Below are 25642 nucleotides of genomic sequence, written 5' to 3' on the forward strand. Positions count from 1 at the left end.
TATTATTAATGATGAAGTTTTGGAGTATTTGGAGACTAATGATAAAATAAGTCAGTCAGCATGTCTTCTGTGAAGGGAAATCTTGCCTGACAAATTTGTTGGAATTCTTCAAGGATGTAACAAGCAGGTTGGACAAAAGTAGAGGCAGTGGATGTCATTTACTTGGATTTTCAGAAGGCATTTGATCAGGTACCACAAAATGAGGCTGATTTAAAAATAATAAGATCCTATGGGGTTACAGGAAAGATACTGGCATGGATAGAGGAATGGCGACAGGCAGGAGGCAGCAAGTGGAAATAAAGGGAGCCTTTTCTGGTTGGCTGCCAGTGACTAGTGGAGCTTCTCAGGAGGCGGTATTGGGACCACTACTTTTCACGTTGTTTGTCAGTAATTTGGATATGGAATTGATGTCTGTATGGCAAAATTTGCAGATGATACGAAGTTAGCTGGAGGGGTAGGTAGTGCTGAGGAAGCAATGCGATTGCAGCAGGACTGAGACAAGTTGGAAGAATGGGCAAAAAACTGGCAGATAGAACACTGTTGGGAAATGTATGATAATGCATTTTGGTAAAAGGAACAATGTGCGGACTGTTATCTAAATGGGGAGAGGTTCAAACATGAGAGGTGCAGAGAGACTTGGGAATCCTTGTGCAAGACTCCCAGTAGGTTAATTTACAGGTTGAGTTGGTGGTAAAGAAGGTAAAGGCAATGTTGGTATTTACTTCAAGGAGATTAGAATATAAAGGCAAGGAGATTATGCTGAGGCTTTATAAGACACTAGTTAGGCTGTGCTTGGAGTATTGTCAATAGTTTTGAGGCCCCATATCTCAGAAAGGATGTGTTGTCATTGGAGAGAGCCCGGAGGAGGTTCACAAGAAAGATTCCGGGAATGAAATGATTAACATATGAGGAGTGTTTGGCAGCTTTCAGCCTGTATTTACTGGAATTTAGAAGAATGCGTGAGGGACCTCATTGAAACCTACTAGATAAGGTGGATGTGGAGAGGATGTTTCCTATGGTGGGGGTATCCAGAACGAGAGGACATAGCCTCAAAATTGAGGAGCAACCTTTTAGATCAGAGGTAAGGAGGAAGAGAGTAGTGAATCTATGGAATGTTCTGCCAGACTGCGGTGGAGGGTCTAAAAATACTGTGTATTATAATATGTGCATATATTATACACATACATACACATTATTATACACAAACATATAATATGTGCATTATAATTTTGTGGGGGGGGGGAATTGCCATTGTTTTTCAAAATTTTCCTTTTCTCAGTTAACATGATTGCATCTTGAAATGCACTTATTCTGTGAACTCTGCAAAGAGTCAACCCCCATAAGGCAACCGGGCAGGCAACATCCCAGGCTGAGTACTCCAGCTCACTGACATCTTCCAGCCTGCTATCCCTATCAGCCACCATCAAATCTTACACTTTCAGAACTAAATGACTACCACCCAGTGGCACTGATGCCAGTCATCATGAAATGCTTTGAACGGCTGGAAATGGCATATATCAAGACCTCCATTCCTGCCACACTGGACACTAACTGAAATGCTTACCGAAGAAATGCTGTACAAAAGAGACCACAGCATCTGTTGTGCACCAACTCTGGCAAACAAGGACACTAATGTCAGAATGCTCTTTCTGGGTTTCACTTAAGCATTCAACATTATTGTTCCACAGACCTTGGTGAACAAAATCCTACTCATTGGTCTAAATATACCATTGTGCAACTGGATGTTGGACTTGGTAATAAACAGACCTTGGATAGACAGGATGCACAACTGCCCCCCCCCCCCCCGCCATTATCTTCAACGCAGGTGCCCACCACGACTGTGCACTGAGCCCATTGCAGTGCATTGCACTCTGCTCGCACATGACTGCAAGGCTAAGCACCCGAGTCATCACATTATCAAGTTCACGTTTTTATTCACTTTTTTTTTGTGTGGAGAGGCAGGTGGATTTGGGGGTTGATGATCATGCTGCCTTTCTTTTCTTTCATGGTTTTATTGCTACCCAGAGAAGAAGAATTTCAGAGTTGTGTAGTTGATAATAAGTGGATCTTTGAACCTTTAAAACAGTGGTGGGGCTCATCACTAACAATGAGGAGGTAGATGAGCTTGAGGCCTGGTGCTAGGCAAGTAATCTCTTCCTGAAAGTTAATAAGACAAAGAAGATCATTATCAACCTCAGGAGAACTCTCACTACTCACACTTCTCTTTACAGCAGTGAAAACTGCAAGTAGTTTCAAACTCCTGTGAATGCACATCTCACACAAACTCTCATAGTCTCAGATCACAAACACAATCAGGAGAGCTCATCTCTGCTTTTTGAGGAGTCTGAAGAGAGCATCCTAACAAACAGTGCCACTCAGTGTAAGGAAACTGCATTGCAGCAGACAGGAAGATTTTACAGTGGGGAGTCAGAGCTAACCAGTGCATCACTGGCACCAGCCCAGTCGCCATCAAGGACATGTAGACAAAGGTGGTGAAAAGGGACCAGTAACATCATGAAGGATCCCACCCATCCTATTCGAGGATTGTTTGTCCCACTCCCATCAGAGAGGAGGCTACGTACACACCAGAACAACCACACTCAAAAACAGTTACTTTCCCCAAGCAGTAAAACTGATCAACACTTCCAGTCACTATTTTATCATTTCTTCTCAGTGCCTAGTGTTATTTACATGCATATGAGCTATTTTATGTATTTATATTTATTGCTTTTTGTTATTATGGTGTAGTATATTTTGTATTATTTTGTGCTCCATCGGATCTGAAATAACAATTATTTCACTCTTTTTTTACATTTGTGTACTGGAAATGACATTAAACAATCTTGAATCTTGACAATAAACTGCAAAATGTAGAGGAGAAAACAAAACTGCCAGAGGAACTCTTGAGCCAAACAACATCTGTGGAGGGAAAAGGATGGTCGATGTTTCAGTTTGAGACTGTTATATTGTTTTAGTGCAGGGTTTCCCAACCTTTTTTTTAATGTCATGGAGACTTATCATTAACTGAGAGGTCAATGGACCCCAGGTTGGGACTCTTGTTTTAGTGGTTTGATCGTCAGCACTTGATGATAAGCTGCCTGAACATCATTAGTATAATAGTAATTATTAATATATTATTATGTAGAGCATTAACTTGTACTTCTGCAAGGCTGAATATTGATAATATAAGAAGTCTACTTCATCAACCCACTTCCGAGAATGTATTGTAAATTATAGTGGATTACTCCCCTGAGGAAGTAGGTGTCCTCATTTTCTGCACAACATTTTGAGCTTTGGCTCCTCGAATTGTATTTGGGTTATTATTGTGATGGCTTTGCCTGTTTTAATCATTTTTAATTTAAATGAATCTAATGAAACTTTGTATGTATCAGACTAGCTTCATAAATACATTCACAGAAAAGAATGTGCATGAAGTGCCAGCTGTTCCAATAACCTTATCCCACATTGTGACTTCTCGACCACCATGGCTAAACACTGCTTTTCTGAGGGACACACTTTAAGTTTGAATTTTGTATATGCTATATAAGGGGAAAACAAAAACTTCTTTAGACAGGGAAGAAAAAAGTTCTGCTGTGACCCATGCAGGAGATTAGAACTTGTTCAGGAAATTGCATGAAACAGTATTTCAGTGTGAATCATGCCTTCCTCATGATGCAGACTCTTCCCAGTGAGAAACATACTCAACTTCCTGAAGCAATGCAGGGAGGTACCACAAGCAACAGCAGTTTGTAATGAGTTCCAGAGGTTCTCAGTTCCCTGTAGCAGGTATTGCCTGTTTTAATTTCTATAAACTTGTATCTTCTGGCCCTTTCTAATATGTTACAACTGGAATGATCTATTAGAAGCAACAACCTAGTCTGCTGACCTTTATTTATCTGGTGATCTCCAGATATTGTTGTAATATTGTGCCCACTGAGGCATTTCAGGCTTTCTGAGCAGCTGAGATTCTCAAAGCTAGGAATCATTTGTGTAATCCTCTACTTTTCAGAACTTTTCTGAAATTTCTATGTAATCCTGTGAGATGCTCCAACAGTGCACCTTCATTCTCGTAAGAGTTCTGTTGGAGGTTGAGCTAATCTTTAGGTCATCCTATATCTTCTGTGCTCCAGAGCAGGGTTTATCCAACCCTGATAGTTAAGTTACAGTATACAAAAGGATGAGCAATAAAACCCCTTTTTAACTCTTTCACTGAAGTGTGCGAGAAAATAGATCTTTAACCCAACATGCATTAAAGAATGAATCCTCTATTATTCTGACTTAATTGTACTCTACTGCCCTCTTGACAATTACAGTTTATGATAAAATCCTAAACAAATTGTTCATCAAGGGACATTTGAAGTTCTGCCTTTAACGTGCCCGTGCAGTGCCTTGAACCTGACTCAAGTCTAAGGGTCTGTAAGGTAACACTGATCCTTGCCTTCCTGTATGCTTCTGAGATCTGGATTACCTACCTACCACAGTCACTAAATGGCTTGGAAAGACGCCATCTATTGTATCTCTGCAAGCCCTCCCATTTCACCTGAAGTATAGGTTAACCCTTACTCCAGGAAGAGATTACTGAGATGGTCAGCAGAAATATACAAGGATGTGCTCAAAGTCTCAATAAAAACATGCAGTCTACCCATAGAGCTAGAGAATTCTTAGCCCGTATCTGGTCAGAATGAAGAAAGAACATTTGAGAACCTGGAGTCTGTGTGTCAGGAGTACATGGAGTCCTCTGTAAAATGGTGGTCTAGTCTGTGCCGAACGCTTACTCTCACCTAGTCCCACTGACCTGTACTCAGCCCATAACCCTCCATACCTCTCCTGTCCATATACCTATCCAATTTTTTTTTTTTAAATGACATTATCGAACCTGCCTCTACCACTTCTACTGGAAGCTCGTTCCTCACAGCTACCACTCTCTGAATAAAGAAGTTCCCCCTCGTTACCCCTGAACTTTTGCCCCTTAACTCTCGACTCATGTCCTCTTGATTGAATCTCCCCTGCTCTCAATGGAAAAAGCCTATCTACATCAACTCTATCTATCCCCCTCATAATTTTAAATACCTCTATCAAGTCCCCCCCCAACCTTCTATGCTCCAAAGAATAAAGACCTAACTTGTTCAACCTTTGTCTCTAACTTAGGTGCTGAAACCCAGGTAACATTCTAGTAAATCTCCTCTGTTCTCTCTCTATTTTGTTGACATCTTTGCTATTATTCGGTGACCAGAATTGTACACAGTACTCCAAATTTGGCCTCACCGATGCCTTGTACAATTTTAACATTACATCCCAACTCCTATACTCAATGCTCTAATTTATAAAGGCCAGCATACCAAAAGCTTTCTTCACCACCCTATCCACATGAGATTCCACCTTCAGGGAACTATGCACCATTATTCCTAGATCACTCTGTTCTACTGAAACTACATATTTTAAAACCATGAGATACAACTTTGTAAAATAATATAGTGTAAAATACCTCAAAGGTTATTTGAAAGTCCAGGTATACTGTAGTTTATTTGTCCTCAACCTAGTGGCCCTTTTGAACTATTGAAGTTAAATATTAGATCGGTGCTCTTCAAACCCAGAAGCTTTTGTTAATCTTTATTTTTCTTAACTTATCCACATAATCAATTGTAATAATAAACACGAGATCTTTCAGATGCTGGAAATCCAGAGCAACACAATAAAATGCTGGAGGAACTCGGGGTCAAGCAGCATCTGTGGAGGGGAATAAACAGTGGACATTTCGGGCTGAGACCCTTCGTCAGGACTGGAAAGGAAGGGGGAAGATGCCAGAATAAAAAGGTGAAGGGAGGGGATAGAATATAAGTTAGAAGGTGATAGGTGACTGGGGGGGGGGGGGGGGGGGAATGAAGTAACAAGTTGGGAATGAAAGACGGAAAAGGCGAAGCGCTGGAAAAGAAGGAATCTGATGGGAGAGAAGAGTGGATCATGGAAGAAAGGGATGGAGAGGGGCACCAGGGGGAGGTGATAGGCAGATAAGAGACTGCAGTGGGGAATAGAAGAAGAGGGAATTGAGAGGGCAAAAAATTACTGGAAGGAGAAATCGATGTTCATTCTATTAATTTAGAGGCTACCTAGATGGGATCTGATATGTTGTTCCTCCACCCTGAGACTAGCCTCATCATGGCAGAAGAGAAGGCCATGGACTAACATCTTGGGGATAGGTACTAAAATGGTTGGCCACTGGGAAATACTGGTTTTTGCAGAATTATAATAATATTCCTGGATTCGTTATTATTGGGCACCACAGGAGCCTCAACTATTTGCAATCTGTTTATTAATGACTGAGGTCAAATTTACTGATGGTGCAGTTCAGATTGTTAATTGCAAAATGTTATGTTACGAAGGTTCTCCTGCAAAGAATTGACATGCATGTGCATCAAGTAATTAGGAAAGCTAATGAATTGTTGGTCGTTGTTACAAGGGGTGCTGATGAAATTGGCCTCGTGTACTGCATTCAGTTTTGGCCTTTGTATTTTGGAGAGATGTATTGGATGCACTGCAGAAAAGGGCAGGTTATTCCTTGGGTTTAAGGGGTTGACAGATGAGGAAACATTGGACATTTGGACAATTAGAATTTAAAAGAGTGAAGGGTAATTTTGTTGAAATATACAAGTTTCTGAGGGAGATTAGCAAAATGAATGTTAAAAGGCTGTTTCTTATGGAGTAGATGTTCAGACTAAGGGGCAAAGCTTCAGAATAAAAATGTTGTCCGTTCATGTTGAGGTGAGGAGTATTTTTTTTTCCCCTTGACCAATTTGTAACTATTCGGAATTCTTTATCTCAAAAGCTACGAAGGCAGAGTCTTTGGTTTATGATTAATATTGCATGGAGTATGATGAGAGAGGAAGAAAATGCTGTTGAGGCCAAAGTTGGATAAGGTGTGATCTGATTGAAGGACAAGGCAAGCTGGAGGGATGATTAGTCTACTGCTGGTTATATTTATTATGTTCACTGGAACATAAACTTCAACTACAGCTGTATTTTCTACTGCGACAAAGTCCTTCTGTAGCTCTGACATCCCACGTCTAAGTTGGAATTATTTTTCGATGTGAAAAGGACTAAGATATTTTGGTTATTTTTTAAAATCTGTGACATTAACTTAAACATGTTTTTGCTATTTTTGCTACAATTATGTATCATTATCTTAACAAATTATGTCTTGTGTAACTCTATTGGTATTTCTGCTTTGTATAAATTCTTTCAAGTGACCTAAGATCTTCATATTACAAAGTTTGTCATTTTGACACTGGAAGGATTAAGTTAGTTATGTAGCTCTGGTGGAATGTCATTTAGTATCTGCGTGGTTAGAAAGAGCCTTGTTCCCAGTAGCTATTCTTGCAATACTGCTTCTTGTACCAAGTATAGTGTAATGTATATACATATTGTAATTGTATTTTTTTGCAATTTGGGCACATCTGAAACTTCTTTATTTTTTAATTGTTTTTGTATGCTGTGAATTTGTTGCATTGAAATGTAATTCAAAAGGTAATTGTTTTCCTTTTTATTCTGAATAGGGAAACTTGGAATCTATGATGCAGATGGAGATGGTGATTTTGATGTGGAAGATGCCAAAATTTTGTTAGGCAAGCATATCTTTGTTTTTATCTTGCATGGATTTCCAAAACGGCACCCTTGTTTGGCAGTTGCATGAATGAATTTGGTTGTTCTGAAAGCTTAATTTTAAATGCAGCTATTGACTGAACTTACATGATCGATGTTGAACGTTGGTAACCTTATTCTCCGTTTATGAACGCCACAACTTGTGAGTTTGAAGATGAGAGAATTCACAATTATTCTGGGTGCAGGAACTGATAAATGTACAGAAGTTTCATGTAACAGATAGATTTTCATGGATTGGAAAGAAGAATCTTCAAATATCAATTTCAAAACAAATATATTTGCATTTTCTCAATAAATAAATATGCATTTGTACATTATTGTGGGCCATATATTGAATTTAGTGTTTTTAATTTGGATGTCAGGGTGGCTTGTTAATATGTAGGAGTTCTTGAACATCATTTGGTGATGGGCTTTGTCAGATTTAGGCAATTAAATTGGTTTGCTCTCAGTTGGTCAAAAATGGACAACCCCCTCCCCCCATAAAAGATCATAGAGCTATAACTTGAATGTAGATAAGTTAATCTGCCATTAAACTATTTGTTCACTATAGTTTGAATGATTTAAATAATGCAAACTAGGTGAATGGTTAGAAAAAAGAATTTAGTTTGTTTTAATAATTATAACATTGCACCAAATTGCCACTTGAGTACACTAATGAAGATTTTTTAATGCCAAGTGAATGAAGTAAATATTATATTATACTTCATTGTTTGTGATCAGGTGAACTTGAATTATAACTTAAATGGTGGAATTTTTACCTAATTTCCTGATACTTTTAAAACTGAACTTTCGTGCAGCAGTGGCAAAAGAAGAGATTCTGATTCTCTGTTGTCAGTGTAGGTTGTTTGAGCTAGAGCCTGCCTGTCTGACCCATGAACCCTCCAAACATTGAGCTTGGTTTTGGTGTATGTGCTGTTAAAGTATTTAGGGTTAGGTTAGGCTCGGTAAATTTAATAGATTAGAAGTATTGGCATATGTTTTCATCTGTTGGTCAAGAGCAGTGTACGTGCAGCATAGCCTGTCTTTTTTTCTGTATTTTTTCCCTGCTAGCTTAGTTGACTATGGGGGATGGGGGCAGAATAATAAAAGCAGATAGAACCTTGGCTAGTGAGATCTATGTCATATTTTCATTTTGTAGCAAAATAGCTTTCTAGTTTTAATTTATTTGGAATTTGCTTGGGGAATGTGAGCTTCCATAAAAGTGATGATATTTCTGCTGAACAGTATTTTGAGCAGAGTAATTATTTATATTCTCTTATCACTCTCTTGCGTCCATTTTTGTATCCATTTGTCCAGGACAAATACAATGCAGCAGACATCTTGCCTTTAGTTTTAGTTGTAATTGTTTTGATCGCTGGGTTGATATAGAGTGGTAATGCTATTAAATGAGTATGTGATGATAACACTTTAATTCTTGTGGAGACTATAAATGTTGCTAAAACTTTCTGTTTTTAATATTTGAAGACATTGTGAGCAAAAATGAAAGTATATGTTGTATCTTATACGCAATAGGCTCCAACTACTTTTAGCAAAACTTAGGGGTACTAAATCCCAGTGAGTCTACCTCCTGACATAATTCAAGCAATTGTCATTTCAGAATTAGAACTTTGGTCTTCCAGTTGACTATTTTCAAGCTTTCCTGTTTCCTCAAAGGACACCTAGTTGGGAATGCAAAAGGTAGAGGTTGTTCTTGTTCAGATGGCAGGGTGAATAGGTTGGGATGATATTGAATGAACAGAAGGAGGAAGAATTAATTTTCTTTGTAACACAAGAAATGATGTGATTTTTAAGAGCTGATTGATTCCAAGTAGGACACTTAAAGTAGCACTCCGCTGTTCTATATTCTTCCACTTCTGTCTGACCACTTCTTCTTTCTTTTCTCTCCTTTTTCCCTTCTCATTCTTATTTAGGCCTCACTAAAGGTGGTGGTAGTAATGAACAAATTGGTACACTCGAGGAGGTCCTAGATATTATAACAGAGGAATCCTCAGATTGGGTTTATGGTTTCCTCTCATTTCTGTATGATGTAATGACGCCTTTTGAAATACTAGAAGAAGAAAATGAAGCATCAGAGGATGTTCCTGGTACGTCAGAGAATGAAGGGATTAAGGGGAAAGAAAATTGTGTCATACTGGATTTACAGAACCAATAGCAGTCATTCTAAGTACCTAGATGAAGTTGGGCAAAAAATGTCCAAAATAAATCCACAAAGAGGAGCAAAATAAAATTTGTGGGGGGGCAAGTGGAAGTTGATTTGAGGTTGAGATGTTATGTGATTTCATTATTGATGTCTAAGATGCATGATTAAAATGCCTGTGAATGCATTGTTGCTTTGCAGGTGACAATAATGGACAGATATAAATTATGTGAAATACCTTTTATTCTATGAACCCATAAGGGATGTTAATTATGTAATTGAATCCTTCATGTGTACATCCCTGTTATAAATTGTCAAGTTGTAAGAATTCATGGAAGTCTTTTATTGGCAGCTTTTCACAGGGAGAAGATATACTTGTATATGCATTTAACTTCATTCTTGTGTGTTTATTTTTTTCCAGCCATTTTATTTTTAATTTTTTTTACTTTCTCCATTTGCGTTAATAGAGAAGTGTCATTGGATTGAGACGTTAAAGTACTAAGAAATCTGACTAAAGCTTGGAATGATTCTTTGTGCATGATTGTATAATATAAATATGCTTGCACCTTGTAAATAACATTTTTATAATCTTGCTATTTGAATATATGAATTTATATGCACTTTTGTATACTAATATATGAAGGATCCTTGTGTAAAAATTGATGTCTAGCATGAGAAATTTGCATGTTGGGATTCTGATGTAAATTAAACTAAGTGAGCATGTCTAATGTAGTTTCTCCTGATTATCTGGTTTTATGAAAAGATAAATAAATGAAATGTGAAGATACGGTTTTTTGCTTGCTATTATTTAGTAATCTGTATAAATGCATTCAACTGCACAATACTCTCGTATGCATTTTTGAGGAATATTTGAATTGCTAAAGCAATAAAAGCTTTCATCCAAATGCTGGTAGATGGGTTCTTGATGGTCAACATGAATATTTTGGGCTATTTCTGTGGTGTGTGACTCTATGAAACTGGGCTGTTGATCTATCTCTTGATGGACTTAGTGGCAAAGATATTTCAATTCTTTTAATGAACAAACAATTTAGACTTTAAAACAAAAGACTGTACTCAGTCATCAAACTTTAATATTTGATGCATAGCTGCTCATTATTAAGGCCTAATGGAGTTTCATAAGAGAACATGAGGGTAATAGAAGTAAAGTTGCTTGTGATTCATAGTCAATAGTCAAATAAAATCAAAACGCTAAATTTTGACAAGCGATGTACCTCTCATAAAATTATTGAAATGTTCTATGAAATTGATGTAGTAGAGGATTCTAAAAAAAAATTGGAAAAATCTTGATATAAATTTTTCGTTTTCTATTTTTGCCATATCCTATTAGTGATGGAATTAGTGGTGTAATTGGCAGTACATTCCTCCCAGATTGCGTCCCGCACTACACTTGCCTCTGCCAAAGCAGTGCCAGTATCAGGATTTGTTTGCATCTACCCCCTCAAGTTACGCAAAGAAGTCCTGACACTGGCACTGCTTTGGCAGTTTAAAATTTAAAATTTAAGTATAATCTTTGCCATGCTGTACAAAATGAAACATGCGTAGAGGATTGCAGTTCTAACAGTGAAACACTGCAACGTCAGCTGCATTGGCGTATGCTTCAGCGGAAATCTTATCAATGCTTTCAAGAATTCTTTTGAGTTGATGCCTGAAAGCAACAATGTTTTGGAGGTGTGCAAGTTATTGCCACCAGAGTTTGCTGGATCTTGATGGGCAGCTCTCTTCAAGATCAGCAGTGACAGTATTTTCACTGCAGTGCAGACTCTGAACCAATAATGCTTTAGATTGTAGGTCACTTGATTTTGTATCTGGGGGAAAAAAAAGTTATTTTAAAAATGTATAATAGCTTTATAGCTGTTTTTTTTTCGCTACATGGCAGGGAACTGGAGCCCCATGTGTACCTCCTCGTTGACATTACTGATGACACGACTACTGATAGTTGCACAAAATTAGGTTGATTATCCAGTCATATACTGGTGAGCAATTTGAATTGTTGGAGTACAGTGAATGAACTTTACAGTTTACCATGTTCCTATTTCATTATAGATAAATATGTTTTTCAGTTTTCTAACTGAGTTGTGTGTCATCAAGCTTCAAATGTATACCTCTTTATTTAGAATTCTGTTTTTGCAGATTGGGATGGCGGGTGGGTTTTGGTGACAAAAATGATGAAGATTTTAATTAAGTTTGTTAGTTCAGTTTGTCAAAATTATTATCATTGTGTGTAAACCATGATAAGAGTTTTTGAAATCATGCAGAATTATTTCTTACATGAATTTGGTATCGTGAACAAAATACGTTGGCTTTAAAGCTATAGTTTTAGACTGGGGTACAAAGAGAGAGGGCACACTTGCTAGTGTTATGTACCCCGTAACTGGGTCACTTACCAGCAAAGATAGAGAGGTCCGTTGAAGTCTGATGGTACTATTTTTAACAGTATTTATTGATAAAATACGCAAAAATAATATCAATGCAAACATACAGATAATATACATCGTCAATACTAAATCTAAAAGCGCGGGTATAATAATAATCAATAAGAAATAGCTCTATCGTTGTCTAGGGGATAATGTATTGTCCGATGGAAATATAAAAGTCACTCGTTCATTCAAGCTGCAGCTTTTGGTTGGAGAGAGAGACGGAGGCTTAGAACTCGCCCGGTTTTCCGTTTTATGATGTCGATCTTTCGAAATGGCGTCGGGGGTGATCTCTTCCTTAGCTAAGCCGCCTTCCGTGGTAGGGCCTCAATCCCAGGGCAACGGGAAAGGACACACGTGGGCCCTCCACCGGCTATTGCTATTAAACGCTGTCACGGAACTTCTAGCGTTTCTCCTGGTGCGTGTGTAGGGCTGGTCCCCAGTCCCTCTTTTATCCTGACTCACAGGGTCTCAGATGTCAATCAGGGTGGAATGATGTCATCCCCCCAACCAGCCCACGTTGCCTGAGGGCTTTCCATGAAGTACAGTACTCAATACACAATTCCGTCTCCAAAAGACAATGACCTGTTCCGTGGCTTTGTATCGCCGGGGCCAGGACATTCCAAACGTCTCTCTCTCATTTCCTGGGTCTCCTGCCCTGACTTAATAGCGATCTTGCGATTCTCAAAAAGGAGGGGGGGGGGCCACAGGCGTAACACCCCCTTTCTTCAACGCGTTTTTTACCATCGGAAAAAAACAAAGTAATACCGAGTCTTACAGGATTTTAGAATCTAACACAATAGAAAAGTTTTTTTTCTCTACAGAGTAATACAGTTATACCTTCAATTCAGTATCTAGATGGTTACCGATTACATTGTCACTTCCTTTAACATCTTAACATCTTGTACCTTACTAAAGTATTGTAGCATCAGACTCCAATTGAATAACCACCTATTTTTAGGTCTTATTTTTCTTTAGCCAACAAAAACTAAAGAGTTATGATCTTAGCTTACGGGTATACTACAAAAGTTCATGCAAATACTAATCTTTATGTTGCTTTCAAACTTAACAGGCAGGCTTCCATGGGGGTTGTCTTTTATTATTCACATGCTTTGTCGAAATCCCTTAAAACCGGCTTCTGCTATTTAAAAATGGCGTCCCCATTAACCCTCGCCTCTTTTCCGGTTAATTCCCATGTGGGGAGCTTGTGCACCCTGGCGAAATAGGCTTTCGTCCGCTCCTTCCATAGGAGTTATTTTATCAACAATGTGTTTCAAACTTAGACCATCTTCTGAATTTCCACCCAATTCTTTAATTTTACCAGTTGCTAGTTTTCTCTTCAGGATCCTTCAGGCTATTAATTTTCATTTCAAACTCTTTGTTCAAACAGCATTTCAAATTCTGCCTTTTCACACCACACTCTGGAATAACAATAGCGTGTGGTGCCCCGTTACCTTCCAACTCAACCTGTAATTGATTCACAGGCTTTGTGGTACCACGCCATTGTCTCTGTAGCCTGGTTGCTGCCTTTGATATCAGTCCAGCCTTTAAATTTTCTTCATTCAAGTTAGGAAGTACATATTTCCCTTTTCCTTCAATAATAATATTCATCTCCCCACTAACTTTTAACACACCTTCGAGCACAAACACCTGGGAACTCTCACTTCTCACTATTACCAAGTTTAACCCTTTCTTCACTGAATCAAGTCTATCTGACCCACAAGGACTGCATTCCTTTTCAACTGAATCAAATACCTCAGACTTTTTCTGAGCTCCATTACTAGGTTCAGTACCACATGCATCCACATCTTGGACACACTCAAACGGGACATTTGCCTCTTCCAGGCTTTCAATACCTGTACCCGGTCCAAATTCTAAATTCCTCTGATTCTCCCAGCTACTCTCTGGGCAACTCCCTTCCAGGGTAAACTCAACCCCGCGGACTGAAACAACCTCATCTGCCAACCCAGCAGGCTTCTTCAAGGTAATGGCATCCTTTTCATCTAGGACTGCCCTCATTTCATTATCGGGAACACCTTTAGAACTTTCAACTTCTTCAAACAGTTCTGCCAAACCACAGATCATCCATGTCCAACTCTGGACCTTTTAACAGCTTTTTCTGTTTCTCATCTTTATTTCGTGCCTCTAGAACTTTTCTCCCTGCTAAGGGCAGGTCTACCCCCTCTCCCTTACTCTTTTTCACTTTACTACTCTTAGTTTTACCACCCTCTAAACCCTCGTGGTACAGGGTTGGTAAAAACGTCTCGGCCAAATCGATACTGGCCGGATTTAAACTGCTCTCGTTCTCAGCTGCCTTTCTCGACATGCTGCGAGTGATCGCGCATGCGGGATAGATCTTGAAATCTAGGGGCGGGACCGGCTCTACTCACCGGCTGTCTCGTCAGCGTCATTGCTGACCAAACCTTACCACCGGCTAAATCATTACCCAGAAGGACATCCACGTCAGTTCTCGGGAATTCTGATCGCACCCCCATTTCAACTGGTCCAGAGACTAGCTCACAATTCATAATGATCCTATGCAAGGACACCATTTCCGTCCCTTTTTCCTATTCCTTTCACAGCTACCATTCCCGTCTTGTGACCAAAATCTAGTACCTTACTGCTGATCAATGATAGTTCAGCCCCCGTGTCTCTCCAGATCCGTACTGGAACTGGTGTGTCTCCCTCCCTCACAGACACGGTTCCGTTTGACATACAAGTCTCAGACCCTTCTCGTACTCTGTCTACCCGGGGCTCTCTGGTGGATTTACTGATTACCACGGCACATCCAATAGGGACGGCTGCTTTCCCTTTTCCTGTCTCCTTCCTCGGAGCAAAGCACCTAGATGCAATATGTCCCCCCTTTCCACAATTAAAACAGGTCAAGCTTGGAAATCTCTGGCCGTCTTGCCTTTCCCCCTCAATCTTACCACTAGCTCCCGGCGGGACCTCTGCCTCAGCCGGCAGGCTTTCTCTATCGTTCCCATGGTCTCTCTGGTAACTTTTATTCGAGGAAAACTTTGTCTTGTGGGTTAGGGCATATTCATCTGCAAACCTAGCAAAGTCTGAGATGGACTTATTCGGCTTCTCATTCAAATACATCCGGATATCCTCCGAAACACAACCTTTAAATTCCTCAATCAGAATTAACTCCCCGAGACACCAAAAATCCTCGTCCACTATTTCTGCTGTACACCAACTGTCCAAGAGCACACCCTTCTCATAGGCAAACTCGGTATACGTCTGATTCCACCCTTTCTTTAAATTTCTGAACTTCTGTCTATATGCTTCAGGTACCAATTCATAACTCCGGAGAATGGCCGCTTTTACTTTGTCATAACTCTCCGCCTCTTCCTCCTCCATGGACAACGCCATATATGCTCGTTGTGCCTTCCCTTTTAACACACTTTGTAACAGCACCACCCACTGATCTCTGGGCCACTTCTGATTCACTGCCACCTTCTCAAAAAGCAAGAAATAACTATTAACATCCATCTCCTCGAACGGAGGTACTAACCTCAACTCCCGACTAACATTAAACCGCTCCTCTCGGTCTGACCCTTGATCTCTTCGCTCTTGCCTTAACTTCTCCATCTCCAAGTCATGTTTCCTCTGTTTCTCTGCCTCCCTCTCCTTCTCGGCTCTTTCCTTTTCTTTCTCAGCTCTCTCCCTCTCTTTTTCAGCTGCTTCCAGCTGTTTTAACTGAATTTCATGCTCCCTTTGTTTCTCAGCCCTGTCCTGCTCCCTTTTCACCTCTAACGCCTTTAGCTGGAGCTCATGCTCCCGTTTCACCTCTAACTCCTTTAGCTGGAGCTCATGCTCCCGTTTCACCTCTAACTCCTTTAGCTGGAGCGCATGCTCCCTTTGTTTGTCGGCCCTTTCTTTCTGTCTCTCGGCCCTTTCTTTCTCTTTCTCAGCTGCTTCCAGCTGCTTTAACTTAAATGCATGTTCCAACCTTAATTTCTCCAACTCTAACTGAGCCGTCCCACTAGCTGGTACCTTTTCAGGGATATTTTCCAATACCTCAGCTGCAAACACATTCTTCCCAATATAATACTGAGTTATTGCCCTTTGTACCTCCCGCTTTTTCATGGACAACCTCACCTCTGTGAGGTTTAGCCCTTTCGCCAGATTTATCAAGTCCGATTTGGTGGCCGCCTCTAGAGTCGGGTTTTCTATAAATTCATCCACGTCCATCTTTGCTGGTTTCCCGTCTGGCTACCCGCGTAACCAGATCCAAGTTTGGACTTAGAAGCCCGATTCACTGGCCTCCCAATTTCGTGTCAAAACCCGAGACGAGAACCCCAATTGTTACGTACCCCGTAATTGGGTCACTTACCAACAAAGATAGAGAGGTCCGTTGAAGTCTGATGGTACTATTTTTAACAGTATTTATTGATAAAATACACAAAAATAATATCAATGCAAACATACAGATAATATACGTTGTCAATACTAAATCTAAAAGCGCGGGTATAATAATAATCAATAAGAAATAACTCTATCGTTGTCTAGGGGATAATGTATTGTCCGATGGAAATATAAAAGTCACTCAAGTTCATTCAAGCTGCAGCTTTTGGTTGGAGAGAGAGACGGAGGCTTAGAACTTGCCCGGTTTTCCATTTTATGATGTCGATCCTTCGAAATGGCGTCAGGGGTGATCTCTTCCTTAGCTAAGCCGCCTTCCATGGTAGGGCCTCAATCCCGGGGCAACGGGAAAGGACACACGTGGGCCCTCCACCGGCTATTGCTATTAAACGCTGTCACGGAACTTCTAGCGTTTCTCTTGGTGCGTGTGTAGGGCTGGTCCCCAGTCCCTCTTTTATCCTGACTCACAGGGTCTCAGATGTCAATCAGGGTGGAATGATGTCATCCCCCCAACCAGCCCACGTTGCCTGAGGGCTTTCCATGAAGTACAGTACTCAATACACAATTCCGTCTCCAAAAGACAATGACTTGTTCCGTGGCTTTGTATCGCCGGGGCCAGGACATTCCAAACATCTCTCTCTCATTTCCTGGGTCTCCTGCCCTGACTTAATAGCGATCTTGCGATTCTCAAAAAGGAGGGGGAGGGAGCACAGGCATAACACTAGCTAGTAATATTGTAGCCCTGCTTTAGTGTTTTTGTATAACTACTTGTAGTGTGGGTGTTAAAGCTTTACTGGGTGGCTTACTTTTTGAGGTTTAACTTAATCTCGATGGAGGTCAACCCTTGCTTTGCTCACCCCAAATCCCAAGTTCTTTTGGTGCATATCGGCTGATACAGAACCATCCTGCAATTTTTCAGAAAACTGTTTGTTGCAGCAAACTACCAGCCAGCACTTGTTCTGTATCGTAATGATTTGTGAATATATTGAATGGTTTAGCACAGTTTGATTTTATTTTAAATAGATGTAAGGTTAGAGGTTTGTAATTTTTCCCTGTATGATGCTCTAATGGTTCTGCCATAGCCAGAGGTTGAGTTTTCATCTCATTGGTAAAGCTCTATGTATTCAGTATTTGACTTGCTGTCAAGTTAGCTGAATTTTCTTAAATTTAGGATTTGTTTTTCACCTGTTCTTGCATTTAATCATTCCATTTAATTATTTTACTTCAGTATTTTGGTTGGCTTTGAAATACATGGTTCAAAACTCAGAACAATTGTTTACAGCTTTTTGTCTCCACTGGAATTGTTATTTCATTATGCTTATCTGCATTACTGTGTCTCTTAATTTGCTATAGTATTCTAATTTCAATGTGCCTAATAATAAGAACAGCAAACGAGTATCAAGATCTGGTAGACTAGTTACAGAAGTTGTTTGCTTAGCAGCATGGATGATGTGAAACTTTTGAAAGACACAATTGCTTTCTACTTATTTCTTCCATTATGTTTGTAAAGTACCAAACAGCTCATTTGATTTGTCATGGTATTTACGGCTAAGATGGCCAAAAGCATGACAAACCTGATTCTGCACGGTATTGATCAGAAGCCTTCTTAACAGTGCCTTCTTTAAAGCCTTCTTTACATAACATAGTTATGTAAAATGTAGTGATCTAGACTGGGCTTTTTTTTCCCAGCATATAGATATATTCAAGTTGTATTTATCAGCACAATATGTTGCATGTATTGTGATGTTTGTGGTGTCACATATAGACAGTCTTTTATTTTAAAGTGAAAGGTTGAAATAGAAGAGGCCTATTGGGGCATGATTATCATCATTTGATTATCTTTTGTTTTGCTTTGCCGAGAGAACAGACATGAGGATGGCTATTAGGGTAAAGCTGTTTTCTGAAAATATTTTGATTGTTGAATGTTGTATATGTGTATGCTTATAGAGTTCAGCCTCGAAAGCTGGTTTGTCCAATGAATGATATAGGAAACTGAGGGAGTAATGATTCAGTGTATTGATTTGCCCGTGGACCAATAAAGTCAAACATTTTATCTGCATCTGCAGATGCTGTGCAAAATAATTTTGAGCTGTCTTAATGTTTTTCTCGATAGACATTAATAGTCAATATTTTCTATTTTTGGAAGGTTATTGAACTTTCCAGAACTGAATGAAAATAATTTCTAACACATGGAGCAACGTCTTTGAAGATTGATACTGTGTGGTGCTATAGTTTTCGCTGTTCAGGTGACCTTTGGGCGATGGAAGTTTGCCCTTGCAGAATTCACAAATTACTGTCTAAAAATTTGGAATATAAAATAAAAATTACAAAAATTAGAGGGGAAGATATTAAATTAAGAAACAAAACGGAAAAAAACAATACATTTTTCTTCATTTTTATATTTTGAACTCTCATTTCTTGGTTCACATGCTGATAGTGGTGTACTTTTAGTGTGGTATGGTCATTAGTGTCTTTCCCCTGAGCTTTCTGTTCTACTGAATTTCAAGGTGCCTGGAACAGGGCTGCAAGTTTTAAGTGCAAGTTATAAGCTTGTGTCATGATAGATCACAGTGGTCATTTGTGTCATTGAGAATCTTCTGCTTTTAGATATATATTGAATCTGACTCCATTCAATCTGAAGACTTGAAGGTGATAAAAAATCTGTAGTCACTTGCATCTGCAAATGTAGCTGCCAGTCTCTTAAAGCGATTTACTTTGGAAATAAAAAGACCATCTTTTATGTCGTCCCCCCCACCTTGAACCAGGAGCCTCACTGCTGCAGCAGCATTACTTGTGAGAGAGTAGTGTCTTGTAGGATGCACCTCCACTAACAGCATGGGATTCCATTGGAACTAGGGTCTTGAGTTACGGAAAATCACGATATGGATGGTTTTCTGGGAACGTAACCCTTCCGAAATGTGGGGTCCGTCTGTATTTGGAGACAGCTTCATCACCAGCTTTACGTGTCTCATTTGAGGTTGTAATTGCTGCCATCATCCTGTTTGTTCTTGCTGCTTTCGTTGCTACACTGCCCAGTAAGTTTGAATTTTTTTTTCTTAAATTTATTTCTATTCAATGTCATTGTGTTATCATGCATCATGCATTTTTCATTGAAGAAAGCCAAGTGCGGTGTCCCATGTTGACCTCAGTAAGGGAATCTGAGCATGTGTGGTTTCAGTTTAGGAGCGTCTTTCCAATGATCTTTACATTAATTCTGTTAATCAGATGTGTAATTACTGAACTTGAATGTCTATGAACACTCTGCAAGTTTTAGTCTAATTTTCCTTCTTGTGACTGACAGAACCAGGAGGGAAAGTGAAAGCAAAGGAAAAGGCTAAGGAAAAAGGTATTTTGCTAAAATGCTGGTAACAAGAGTGGTTAGCTGAACCAGATTTGTGAAAGCATGCATTGCATGAATATTTAATGATGAAATGCATTTTCCACATGTTGCACATGCTTTCAATTTTTGCAGCACTTTAGTGTGCCATGTTACACAGAACATTTTTAACTTTGATCTATTTGGAATAGTTGACAGATTTGAAAGTCCTAGGGCAGATTTAAGTGTTGTGAAAATGCTTGACCAAATTGTATTTTACAGATTATTCTGCACAGCAATGCAGTCAAGTAGAACATTTTTAAATGTATAACGTGATAGATATACATTTTGCAGGCATCTGTGACCAGTAAACTCAGATTAAGGAACATAACTATTAAATTAATACGTTTGTCAAAAATCAAAGTAAGGCAGAAAGATTTTTTATAATGAGTTAGAAGGGCAAAGTAGCATGAAAGTACTGTTGCAGGTGCAAAATATACTTAGAAAGTCCTTTTTAAGCAGTGTGTGCTGAATTGAAAAAAAACTTCAAGTAAGTAGTCTATTTGCAGGAAAAGATGCATTTTTAAGAATACAAGGTGTATTAAATGTGTGAATATCATTCGCCAGAGAAATGGGTCTTTCAGCCCACTATATCTATGCCAATCGTCAAACACCTATTTGAACTAGTTCATTTATCAGCACTTGATCAGTAGTCTTCAGTGTGCTGTTGGTTAAGGTGTTTATTTAGTTACCTGCCTCCATTCAGGCAGAGTCTTCCAGATTACAACTGGGTGGAAAAAGTTCTTCAGCTGATCTTTCCTAATCAATTGCCCTCACACCTAAACCTAAACCTAAACCCTTTGATTTTACATCTGCATTGAGGAAAGGTTTTCTACAATGTACAATATCTCTGCAAGGTCTACTCTCAGCCTGCTCTGCTCCAAGGAAAGTAAGTTTAGCCAGTCCAATCTCTCCCTCACAACTGAAATGCTGTTCCAGGCAACTGTGGTGAATCTCCTTTGCACCCTTTCCAACATAATCGTGTCCTTATCTATAATATGCCAACCAGTATTCAGTTTTCAAACTGTGGCCTTAACACTTTTATATTATTTACCATGACATACTTGTTCGTCTATTCTATTGAGACTTGAAAAATTTGTGAACTATTGATTAAGCTATTTGATGCTGAAGGATAGTAATAGATTGTAAAAAATATTAAAAATCGGCATTCATTATTAGGTCTACAGTGTATTTTATGTAGATTTGAGGGCTTCACTGTAGATGCTGCAAATGCAGAGCAACACACACAAAGCTGGTGGGCACCACAGTAGCATAGTGGTTAATGTGACTCCATTACAGCTCGAGATGTTCCGGGGTATGGAGTTGAATTCTGGCACCATTCTGTAAGGAGTTTGTCTGTTTTCCCCTTAGAATGTGTGAGTTTTCCCAGGTGCTCTGGTTTCCTCCCACAGGCCAAAGACATATTGGTTAGTAGGTTAATTGGTCATTGTAAATTGTCCCTTGATTAGGTTAGGGTTAATCAGGTTTGTTGGGGGGTTGCTGGAGCAGCATGACTTGTACGGCTGGAAGGGAACATTCCACATTGAATTGCTAAATACATAAAATAAATCAACGGGTGAAGCAACATGGAACTTTCTCATTGTGTGACACTGTATTGGTCAAGTCATATCCACAAAGGTTTACTAGGTTGGTAGAGAGGTCAATAATACTTGGGACAAATCCAGGAAATCTTCCACCTTTATTTTAAATCAATCCAATTTTTTATTAAAATACTGAATGTATTAGATCATACAAACCCCATTTCCAGAAAAGTTGGGATATTTTCCAAAATGCAATAAAAACAAAAATCTGTGATATGTTAATTCACGTGAACCCTTATTTAACTGACAAAAGTACAAAGAAAAGATTTTCAATAGTTTTACTGACCAACTTGATTGTATTTTGTAAATATACACAAATTTAGAATTTGATGGCTGCAACACACTCAACAAAAGTTGGGACAGAGGCATGTTTACCATTGTGTTACGTCACCTTTCCTTTTAATAACACTTTTTAATCGTTTTGGAACTGAGGATACTAACTGTAGTAGATTTGCAATTGGAAATTTTGTCCATTCTTGCTTGATATAAGACTTAAGCTGCTCAACAGTCCGTGGTCTCCGTTGTCTGATTCTCCTCTTCATGATGCGCCATACATTTTCAATAGGAGATAGATCTGGACTGGCAGCAGGCCAGTCAAGCACACGCACTTTGTGTCTGCAAAGCCACGCTGTTGCAGCCCGTGCAGAATGTGGTCTGGCATTGTCCTGCTAAAATAAGTATGGACGTCCCGGGAAGAGACGTCGCCTTGATGGCAACATATGTCTCTCTAAAATCCTAATATACGCCTCAGAGTCAATGGTACCTTCACATACATGCAAATCACCCATGCTGTGGGCACTGATGCACCCCCATACCATCACAAGTGCTGGCTTTTGCACCTTTCGCTGATAACAATCAGGATGGTCATTTTCATCTTTGGCACGGAGAACTCGATGCCCGTTTTTTCCGAAAACTAGCTGAAATGTGGACTCATCTGACCATAGCACACGGTTCCACAGTCGTTCGGTCCATCTGAGATGAGCTCGGGCCCAGAGAACTCACCGGCGTTTCTGCATAGAATTGATGTATGGCTTCCTCCTTGCGTAATACAGTTTCAAGTTGCATTTCTGGATGCAGCAACGGACTGTGTTAAGTGACAATGGTTTTCTGAAGTACTCCCGAGCCCAGGTGGCTATAATTGTTACAGTAGCATGACGGTTTCTTAGGCAGTGCCGCCTGAGGGCTTGAAGATCACGCGCATTCAACAGTGGTTTCCGACCTTGCCCTTTACGCACTGAGATGTCTCTGAATTCTCTGAATCTTTTCACAATATTATGTACTGTAGATGTTGAAAGACCTAAATTCTCTGCAATCTTGCGTTGAGAAATGTTCCTTTTGAACTGACTAACAATTCTCCCACAAATTTTGGCACAAAGGGGTGAGCCACGACCCATCCTTGCTTGCAAAGACTGAGCCTTTGATGGATGCTACTTTTATTCCCAAGTCATGATACCTCACCTGCTACCAATTAGCCTGCTTACTATGGAGTCTTCCAAACCAGTGTTACTTGAATATTCTGTGCACTTTTCAATCTTATTTTAACTCTGTCCCAACTTTTGTTGAGTGTGTTGCAGCCATCAAATTCTAAATTTGTGTATATTTACAAAATACAATTAAGTTGGTCAGTAAAACTATTGAAAATCTTTTCTTTGTACTTTAGTCAGTTAAATAAGGGTTCATGTGAATTAACATATCACAGATTTTTATTTTTATTGCATTTTGGAAAATATCCCAACTTTTCTGGAAATGGGGTTTGTAGAATTTCCAATGTTTGCGTTTCAAGTTGTGCACCTGTTTTAGGAGAGATTTCATAGAACTTCAGCATGCAATTGTTTATGATGGCTTGCAAAATTGTGATTGTACTTTGAGCATCTTTGATCTACTTAGCAATATGAATTCTTGTATCCACAGAATATGTAGTGAAGAGGTATTTAAAGTAGCATTAACAAAAATTGACTTCATAACGAATGAAATAATATGCAAACGTTGAAGCCCAGGACCAAATAACAGTGGTACAAGGAGGAGTTAAAAGTTAGTCACACAATGGATTTTTTTTTGCAAGTTTTTTAATCTTTTAAACTATTGTAGAAATTAAAGGTATTCACTCAGACTCTGCAGGAGGCCAGTGCAGAAATTGCAGGGGACCAAATAGAGATATTTAAATCATCTTTAGCAACAGGTGAGGTACTGGAAGATTGGAGGATAGCTAAAGTTGTTCCACTGTTTTTAAAAAAAGGCTCTAAAATTAAATCAGGAAATTATAAGCTGGTGAGCCTGCCATCAGTAGTGGGAAAGTTATTGGAAGGTATTCTAAGTGACTGATTAAGGGTAGTCAGCATAGTTTTGTGTGGTAGGTTGAGTCTGACAAATCTTAACGTTTTTTTTTTGAGGAAGGTTGATGAAAGAAAGGTAGTGGATGTTGTCTACATGGACCTTAGCAAGGCATTTGACAAGGTCCCGTATGGAGGCTGGTGGAGAAGAGTCAGTTGCTTGGCATTCAAGATGAGGCAGTTCATTGCATTAGACATTGGCTTTGTGGGAGAACCCAGAGAGTGGTATTGAATGGTTGCCTCTCTGACGGGAAGTCTCTGACTAGTGTGGTGCTGCAGGGATTGTTGCTGGGTCCTTTGATTGTCATCTGTTTCAAAGGTCTGGATGATAATGTGGTTAACTGGATCAGCAACTTCTTGGATGACACCAAGATTGGGGTTGTAATGGACAATGAGGAAGGCTATCAGAGCTTGCAGCAGGACCAGACCAGCTGAAAAATGGCAGATGAAATTTAATGCAGACAAACATGAGGTGTTGCACTTTGGTAGGACCAACCAGGATAGGTCTTGTATGGTGAATGGTAGGGCAGTGAAGAGTGTGATAGAACAAGGGGATCTGGAAACACAGGTCCATAATTCATTTAAAGTAGTATCACAGATATGGTTGTAAAGAAAACTTCTGTCACATTAGCCTTCATAAATCAAAGTATTGAGTACAGGATGTTATGTTGAAATTGTATAAGGAATTGGTGTGGCCTAATTTGGAGTGTTATGTGCAGTTTTGGTCACCTACCTACAAGAAAGATGTAAATAAGATTGAAAGAGTATGGAGAACATTTATAAGGACGTTGCTAGATCTGGAGGACCTGAGTTAAAAGGAAAGTTTGAATAGGTTAGGAGTGTATTCTTTAAAACATAGAAGTTTAGGAAGAGACTTGATGGAAGTATTCAAAAGTATGAGTATAGATAAGGTAAATGCAAGCGGGCTTTTTCCACTGAGGTTGGGTGGGACTACAACCGGAGGACATAAGTTAAGGGTGAAAAGTTTAAGGGGAACATGAGAGGAAACTTCTCACTCAGAGGGCTGTGAAGAGCGTATAACGAACTGCCAGCGCAAGTGGTGGATGTGAGCTTGATTTCAACATTTAAGAGAAGTTTGGATAGACACATGGATGGCAGGGGTATGGAGGTTCTATGATCCCAGTGCAAGTTGATTGGAGTGGGCAGTTTAAATGATTCAGCACCTACTGGATGGACCAAAGGGCCTGTTTCTGTACTGTACTCTTCTATAACTAATAGTATGGTTGACAAGCCTTAATACCAAATACATTCAGATCTAGGATATTAAAGGAAATAGATAGGAAATAATGTAGGGGTTCGTGAGTTTGGAGTTCATTTCCAGTGTCCTCTGTGAGGTGTTTGTATATCCTCCCCATGAACGCATAGGTTTCCTCCAGGTGCTCTGCTTTCCTCCCATAGTCCAAAGATATACCGGTTAGTAGGTTATTTGCTGATTGTAAATTGCCCTGTGATTAGGCTAGTGTTAAATAGGGGGGTTGTCGGGTGGCACGACTCCTTGGGCTGGAAGGGCCTGTATGCTGAATCTCTAAATAAAATAAACATTAGAGATGCATGGCAATACATTAATTAAGAAGAGTTGAGAAGAGAAATCAGATGTCAGTTTAACATTATATGAGGAAGTTATTGAATTCTATCAGGCATAAAGTAATTGGGCACATAAAGTCTGAGATATGGATTTAAAGGATGTATGTATGCCTCTGTCGGATGTATGTTATGGT

At 39.5% G+C, this 25642-nt stretch overlaps 1 protein-coding gene across 15 annotated transcripts in view; it reads left to right on the top strand.

Annotated features, from left to right (window-relative positions):
- Window positions 1–25642, top strand: part of unm_hu7910 (un-named hu7910) — a 210608-nt gene that overhangs the window by 49045 nt on the left and 135921 nt on the right. For 9 of the 15 annotated variants that reach the window (XM_073041733.1, XM_073041782.1, XM_073041724.1 and 6 more), the window contains one exon: window positions 7551–7619. In XM_073041733.1, coding sequence (XP_072897834.1) covers window positions 7551–7619 — 69 coding nt within the window. Of the gene's footprint in view, window positions 1–7550; window positions 7620–9566; window positions 10622–11690; window positions 11788–19897; window positions 19943–25642 lie in introns of those variants that run through there. The other 6 variants (XM_073041800.1, XM_073041801.1, XM_073041802.1 and 3 more) reach the window with 4 other exon arrangements.

Source organism: Hemitrygon akajei, chromosome 1 (assembly GCF_048418815.1).
Source record: "Hemitrygon akajei chromosome 1, sHemAka1.3, whole genome shotgun sequence".
Taxonomy (NCBI): Eukaryota; Metazoa; Chordata; class Chondrichthyes; order Myliobatiformes; family Dasyatidae; genus Hemitrygon; species Hemitrygon akajei.